The sequence below is a fragment of the Kryptolebias marmoratus genome, linkage group LG17 (genome assembly GCF_001649575.2).
Source record: "Kryptolebias marmoratus isolate JLee-2015 linkage group LG17, ASM164957v2, whole genome shotgun sequence".
Lineage (NCBI taxonomy): Eukaryota > Metazoa > Chordata > Actinopteri > Cyprinodontiformes > Rivulidae > Kryptolebias > Kryptolebias marmoratus.
Genome location: NC_051446.1, coordinates 25,119,025 through 25,126,326, shown reverse-complemented (window position 1 = coordinate 25,126,326; position 7,302 = coordinate 25,119,025). Strand labels below are relative to the sequence as shown.

General features: G+C 49.1%; 2 protein-coding genes across 20 annotated transcripts in view; one reads left to right on the top strand and one right to left on the bottom strand.

Moving 5' to 3' along the window:
• The window catches only part of LOC108251043 (KAT8 regulatory NSL complex subunit 1), a gene marked incomplete in the record, with an annotated part of 25,890 nt that extends 21,994 nt beyond the window's left edge, over positions 1-3,896 (top strand). The window contains 10 exon segments of the mRNA XM_025002841.2: positions 1-111; positions 209-374; positions 444-599; positions 778-990; positions 1,064-1,218; positions 1,339-1,463; positions 1,542-1,599; positions 1,742-1,854; positions 1,923-2,175; positions 2,495-3,896. Coding sequence (XP_024858609.1) covers positions 1-111; positions 209-374; positions 444-599; positions 778-990; positions 1,064-1,218; positions 1,339-1,463; positions 1,542-1,599; positions 1,742-1,854; positions 1,923-2,175; positions 2,495-2,692 — 1,548 coding nt within the window.
• A 30-nt stretch (positions 3,897-3,926) lies between these two features.
• mapta (microtubule-associated protein tau a) overlaps positions 3,927-7,302 on the bottom strand; it is a 27,106-nt gene continuing 23,730 nt past the window's right edge. For 18 of the 19 annotated variants that reach the window (XM_017441195.3, XM_017441202.3, XM_017441205.3 and 15 more), the window contains 2 exons: positions 7,156-7,262; positions 3,927-6,099 (listed from right to left, as the gene is read on the bottom strand). In XM_017441195.3, the coding sequence (XP_017296684.1) occupies positions 5,902-6,099; positions 7,156-7,262 (305 nt within the window). In that variant the 3' untranslated portion in view covers positions 3,927-5,901. Of the gene's footprint in view, positions 6,100-6,563; positions 6,703-7,155; positions 7,263-7,302 lie in introns of all 19 variants that reach the window. The other variant, XM_017441201.3, reaches the window with a different exon arrangement.

The window sequence follows — 7,302 nt, the reverse complement described above, 5'->3', positions numbered from 1 at the left end:
CCGCCGCTCAGCCTCGACAGCACGTGCGTGGCGGCTCGGACGCGGCCGCTGCTCGGCTGCCGGCGACGGCGGCTCGTCCAGCCCAACACGGTGACCAACCTCAACGGGAAGGTGAGCGCCCGCCGCCATCTTTGTTTGAGCTGTGTAAACTAAAGATGGCCGCCATACGTATGGGAGCTGAACCGCTCGCCTGTCCCCGCCCCCCCAGGCCTCGAGGAGCGGCGGTGTCCCGTGCAGCTGCAGGCTGAACCCCGGCTGCGTGATGTGCGGTGGCTGGCCCACCCCCCGAGAGGACCCCCAGTACGAGCTGCCCACCCTGGAGCGCCTGTCCCGGCTGGACCTGGGCGTCCACCCCATCCTGTCCTTCTCCGATGGTGAGTGCAGTCACTTCCTGTTTACCCAGAGCGCCGCTGAGTGTCTAACCCCGCCCCCCCGCTCCTCAGACGTGTCGGTCGGCCTGCGGCTGCAGCAGGTGATGAAGAGTCAGTGGCAGACCAAGTCGCTGGAGAGGAGCAAACCTCTGAAGAAGCTGTCGCTCAAACACAAGCTGTCCTCGTCCAAAGAGAAGCACAAGTTCGCCAACTCGCTCATGGCAGTCAGTAAGTCCCCTGATGTCCCCTCATGTCCTCTGATGTCCCCTGATGTCCTCTGATGTCCCCAAAAACATTCAGACCAGAACGCAGACGAGAAATCGTTGGTGAAATAACTGAGAGTAGCTCAGGTCTGACAGAATGTTTTTAGTGTTGGTTCTGACGGGTTTGTGTCCGGTTGGGTCAGGACTGAGTCACTATAAGAACCGGGTGGAGAAGCAGAGGTCCGACGGCGGTGGCAGCAGCAGCAGTGGCGGCGGCGTTCTGAGCACGCCCAGACTGGACAACCAGGCGGGCTGTAAGACGGAGCGGCTGCACGGCCTCTCCACGCCGTTAGGACCGTACGACAAGAACTACGGCCGCAAGAGAGTCAGGGAGCCGTCGCTGGACCGGGCCGACAGTGAGTTCTTCGGGCCCGCCCGGTCAGAACCAGGTGACTCTGCTCGTCTCTAAATGTGCTCCTTGTCCTCCAGCCTCCCCGAAGCTGTTCCTGGACTCGGGCAGCCTCTGCAGCACGCTGGCCAACACGCACCCGCCGCTCCACAGCCCCCTGACCCGCCAGCTGTCCACGTCCTCGGAGAACTCCACGCCGCTGGGGCCCGGCAGCCAGAGCGTCCCCAGCACGCCGGTAAGGGTCCGGTTCGGGATCGTCGTCCGCCATTAAAATGTTCCCAAACGTTTGGAGCGAGTTCGCTCGCTTTAATTGACGATAAGTCTGTCCCTTCCACGGCATGTCTTTGTGTCCCAGCAGCAGCCAATCAAACGCCGGCGAGGTGAGAGCTCCTTCGACATCAACAACATCGTCATCCCCATGTCTGTGGCGGCCACCACCCGGGTGGAGAAGCTGCAGTACAAGGAGATCCTCACCCCCAGGTAAGACCAGCCCGCGACCTTTGACCTCCGAGTCCTCGCCCTCCACAGATCTCAACTCCTGTTTCTACTTCCTGGCAGTTGGCGATCGGTGGATATTTTCTGTCATCCAATCACCGAGGAGGAGAACGAGCGCGAGGTGAGTCCACTTCCTGTTTCCTGTTTGTTTGTGTTAATGATTAAAAACGCGACCTCCATGTTTGACGGTTGGTGAACGGCGACACCTGCTGGTAAAAACCGAACATTTGAAACGAGCTGCAGGTAACAGAAATCTGCTGCAGGTGGAGGACCTCTCCGACGCCGCCTTCATCCAGCTCCATCAGGCCTACGAGGACCAGGAGCGCTCCCGTTGGACCTGGATGGCGTTGGCGCCGGCGAAGAGGAGGGGCAGCAGGTGAGTCCCGGTCCTCCCCCCTCTGGACCGTCCTGTCCCCGCAGGTCTGACTCTAAAACGTCTTTCAGGTCCTATAAATCTGTGGACGGGAGGACCACCCCCCTGCTGTTTGGGACCAACCCTCCCACCCCCCAGCCGGCGTCCCCTGACCCCGCCCACTGCCCCTCGCTCCACGACTACAGCCACGTGCCGTCGCCCATGAGTCCCGCCAGCCCCGACGCGTCGTCCAACCCCCACACGCCGTGCTCCAGGGACTCCCACCGGCTGCTGTCCAACGAGGACACCAGGTGCTCCACGCCGGACTTCACCTTCGAGGAACGGGTGTGTAGCTCCTCCCACACACACACACACGCACACACGGCTCTGCAGGGAGGAATGCACGTCTATGGGAGCAGAAATTCATCTAAACGGGTTTCTGTGGCTCTTAGAGATCAAATAAATCTGAGCTGCTCGTTTACTTTGAGCTCCAAACCCGACACGATGATTCTTTAATATAAAATATATTTTATATTTTCACGTTCACGACAAAGATCTGAAAACAAAATGAACGCTCATCAGGTTAGCCTTCTCAGGTGTTGTTAGCGTGACGTTAGCATCGCAACGTCAGATCAGCTAACGGCTCCTCGTTGTGTGTTTCCAGACGGTGGCGCCGTGGGAACGCCGCAGCTTCCCACTGCCTGAGGACCCGGCGCCGGAGGCCGAGGCCGAAATCCGGCCCAGGATCCGCAGCGTCTCGGGCTGCCGGGCGGCGGCCTTCGGGCGCCTGGACTCAGACGACTCGGAGCTGCCCGGCGACGACGAGGGCGGGCCCAAACTCAGGGGCTCCGCCCACCGATGAGTGATGGACAGCTGCGTGGGACCGCCCCCTCCCCCTCCCTGCTCCTCTCTGGCATTAACAAGCAGAACCTCAACGCTGAATAAGATATAAAATGGGTTCCTGTTTGATATTCAAACATCCGTCTAATACTTTCACAGTTTTTAGTGAACATTATGGAGATAGAAGCCTTTCCCTTCACTTGTTTTTGTCACGAAGAAAAAAGATAAATGTAATAAAAAAAAATTATAAAACACGTTATAAAGAGTTCTGTAGTAGGCTAAACAATGTACATGGGGCTTAGTGGTGTTTCATATGTGGTGTGACTCGTAGCGCACTATGTAGCGGACTCCTCAAAAACATGGCCAAAGGGTGTTTTCTATAGTTTGCTTGTGAGTCCCCATGTACATTTTTAGTGGAGTGACACAAAACAAAACCAGAAAAACAGGAAAAAAGACAAAAAAAAGCCTCCCTGCTCCTCCTCCTCCTCTTCATCCAGATGAACAGGTACATTTCCCTCCTCCCACCACTAGAGGTCGCACTTCTCTGTAACTGCCAAGTCTAGTTTCGCTTCGTTTTGTTTTTGTTTTCTCATTCCTGACTTGTTTTTGTTTTTTTTTCTTCTTCGTTGGTTCAGTAAAAGTCATTCCTCTGGTCTCTTCGGGGAGCGGTTCTCGTCTCGTTTAGTTTTTTTTTATAATTTTGAGCACTTGCCTGGCAGAAAGCTGCTGCATGCCGAGAAAAGAAAAGTCTTATCACGACAATAATCCCAGCTACTTTCACCCGTCTGCAGTCGTGGCTGTGAATCAAACTGTGGCGACATGAACTCTTCCTGCTTTTTCTTTTTTTATTCTCCAAACATTCAGAAATGTAGCAGCTCTCAGTTAGTAGCTCAGGTTTTCCCCCCTTAAATAAAAAATAAAAAAAAAAAAGTAAATCACTTCTGTTCGGATCCAAACCGGATTTCTTTCTTCTGTTTGTGTATTTACACTCTCACCCGCCCTCTCCACTTTAAATTGCTATGCAAAAAATGAAAAACAAACAAAAAAAATCTCTTGTTTTACATCACCTTCGAATGCCACAGCAATTCAGTCACTGTTTTTTGTTTTTTTTGTAGTTTAAGATGTCGATGTACCTGTTGGATTGTTGCAGCAGTTAACCTAATCAAACAGCTGAGTTGTTTTCTTTTTTGTAAATAGTACTATTAAAACATTTATGTTTAACTTGGCACGTGGGTCCGGCCTCAGTTATTGACAGATTCAGAGACTTTGCAGCGTTTATTTCAAATACACAGATACAGCAACAAGAACCAGTTATCGATAAATGGCACGAGAACAAGAACAATCACGTTTCCACATCTGTACAGCGTCAGAAACAAAAAAAGGGTGGAGCGAGTGTTACTTCCTGTTTACGGCTCGTTCCCGTCCTGAACTCGGCATGCAGGTAACGCTGATCCTTCACCGGGAGAGCATGCAAGAAGCTTCGGTGGCGAGAAAGAAAAACGGGGAACGGAGACGCCTCTGGTTCGCGTTCGTCACGGAGAGGCGGTCGGATTTGAAACGTTAGAATCCAACCGCCTCCTCGTGGGTCAGGAGGAGCTGTAAAAACCTTAAATTAACACCGACAGCAGCAGGCACGATACAAACGCTTCTTCATATCAAATATCCACAGAAGGATTAAAAAAAACGGCCCGGCGCCGACCGGCGGCCGCAGATAAGAGCGCCGAGAAGACGGAGAATCATTCAGAACCCAGGCTGGTTACCAGCTGCTGGTTGTTAGTTAAATAACTAACTAACATGTTAGCGTTAACATCAATCAGTTTAACATCTGATTTTATATTTACCATTTTCTCTGCTAAAGCCTTAATTCTTACAGGTTTATTTAGAAAAGAAAATGGCCGACTTCACACTTGGATCCAAGCAACAAATATTTAATGTTATATTTAAGGGCCACAAACTTTAATCTGTGATAAAACTGAACATTTGTATCTAAATTAATTTTATTCAACTTAAAGATTGCTTAAATGCTAAACACCTGTTAGTGTTCTCATGCTACTAACATGTTAGCATACGCTACTCTATCACTGTATGCTAACCATTAGCATTATGCTAAGCAATGCTAGTAACAAGTCCAAAACCAGAAGCTAGGCACTTAGCATTTTTATGCTAGCCGTCTACAGTATTTCAGGTGGTTAGCATAACTAACCTCAGACTAGTCTTTAACAGGTTCGTAACTAATTCTAAAATTATTAGGTTTCAGCAGTCATTAGCATTAACGTTTGGCTAATCATTAGCATGCATAGCATAGCTGTTTCTTCACACTAACCACAGGTATTTGTTTACAAGTGGTTTGTCGTTAGCATTAGCCGAAGCACTGCTAGCAACAAGTCAAACAGCTGCAGCTTGTCTTTAAGCTAAGTTCTGAATAAAAGAAATAAACGTTTAGTAGCGATGTTCAGCTAATCGTTAGCGTTGTCAGAGACGACTACAGCAAGCTGATTGCTAGCATTTAATCATTAGCATCTTTATGCTAACAGGTGTTTGTCATTAGCAACGACAGGCTAATAATGGACGCCTGAACACTTAATCGTTAGCATCTTTCAAAGCTACTGACGAGCTAACCGCCTGGAAACAACATCCAGTACTTCCTGTAAATTATTTAAAATGTAACGCGCGTCTTAGCACTTCCTGTTAGCTTTCTGTCATTAGCATCGCTGCTTTAGATTAGCCTGTGGGTCGCTAGTTGTTAGCGAATGACTGGATTACAGATGCAGATTTAAATTAAAGTAGAAACGGCTGAATTAAAACAGACTAATATGGCCGCCGGCAGCTGCGTTCAGTCTAACCCTGGGGATGCCGGCAGCTCCTCGAGCTTCTCGGCGCTCTTATTCTCACACAGCAACCTCTTTTTCCTGCTTTAAACGAGAAATTTGCTACTTTTCCTTAAAAACCGTTTCCACCTTCTGCTTTAACTCAAACTGTATTTCCCTCCTTTTCTGTGTTTAAATTAAAAAGCTGAAGTCTGTGACAGGAAACAGGAAACAGTCATATTTACCAGGATTCGCTGAAGTGAGGAGATTTCTGTCACTACAAAACATTTTGGCTTCTCTGTTAATCTTTTTTCTTTTAAAGACTGCTAATATTAAAAAGGTTAGTGATAAACGGTGAGGAAATCAAAAGTCCTGTGAAAACACGGAGGAAGGCATCACGACTCCTGGAGTGGGCGGGGCGCGTTCACAAGCCTTGTTTGGCCAGAGAGGCGGACACTTGGTCGGCCAGCGTGGACAGCTGCGGGGAGTCGGCCATGTTGATGCTGCCGGAGGACGACACGGTGCTGAGCTGGTGGGGCGAGTCCTCCAGGGACACGATCTCGGCGCCGTGGTCGGTGCGGGCCTTCGCCGCCTCACGGAAGCTCAGCTTGTGGCTCTCGATCTGCGGAGGAAAGCGCCATTTAAACGTTTGAGTGTCAGAGGGCGCCCTCTGCTGGACAAACAGGTGAAACTCAGGAACCAACAGAAAAAAATAAACTTAAATGAATGAAATCCTCAGAGTTTAAAGTTTTTAAAAATACAAATTTTTTTTTTTAAAGTGAGTTCTGTTTGTTTCCAACTCAGAATTAAGAAAATTATTTTCTGCTCCAGTTTTCTTCATAAATCTGATTTTTTTTCAGGATTTTACTGTAAAACAAGCAAAGTTTTATATTTAATGTTTTTTATAAAATACCTCAAATCTGACAAAATATGATTTAAATTTAGGTTCATAAACACTAAAACTAATGTCTAAACCACTAAGTGTAACTTAGTTTTTAGATTTAACACTTTTAGGTTAAATTTTAGCTCCTGTTTAGCTGATTTTTAGCTTTCAGCTACTCGCCCTGAGGTAAAACAGATACTCACAGCAGTCCTCCACCGTCATGAGGGGGTTCATCAGGACGGGTGAGACAGGAACCGAAGGGACAGTCGGAGGTGACTGAGGGGGGGAGACAACGAGGGACGGGACGGACGGGCTGCCTGTCCCCTCGGCATCCCTCTGTCTCTGCAGAGGAGCCCCGGCAAAAAGAAAAGAGGAGGCATGCGACAAAAACACGGGATGGTTTCAACACAAAATGAATGAATGAATGAATGAACGAATGAAACAACGTGAGAAACGAGGAGAACTGAAGGAAAACAGAACGAAGCTGATGGAGACGGAGGAGGAGGAGCCTGAACTGAAGATGAGGAGCGATGAAGGCTCTCCATGACTCGTCGTTTTTTTTTTGTTTAAATTCATCCCATACCTTTTCCAACCACAGGAACCGGTCCAGAACCGATCTAGAACCGGTTCCGGACCAGCAGGATGTGAGGTTCAGAGACGCCATTTTAACCATAATTTAAGAAAGAAACTAATTTTTTTGCCAATTTTTTCTTAATAAATAAATAAGTTTGTTCTTCTCTGATCCTTCTTCGGAGGCTCTTCCTCTCAGCACGTAGCTGCAGCACGGTTTCTTACCCGTTTCTGTCCTCCTCCGGGAACGTGGCCGATGTTGTCCAGGGAGCCGACCTTCGACTGAACTTTGAACTCCAGCTTCTCGTTTTTAATCTCGATGTTTCCGCCGCCTGAAACAGGAGGAGGAGGAGGAGGAGCAGGAGGAGGAGG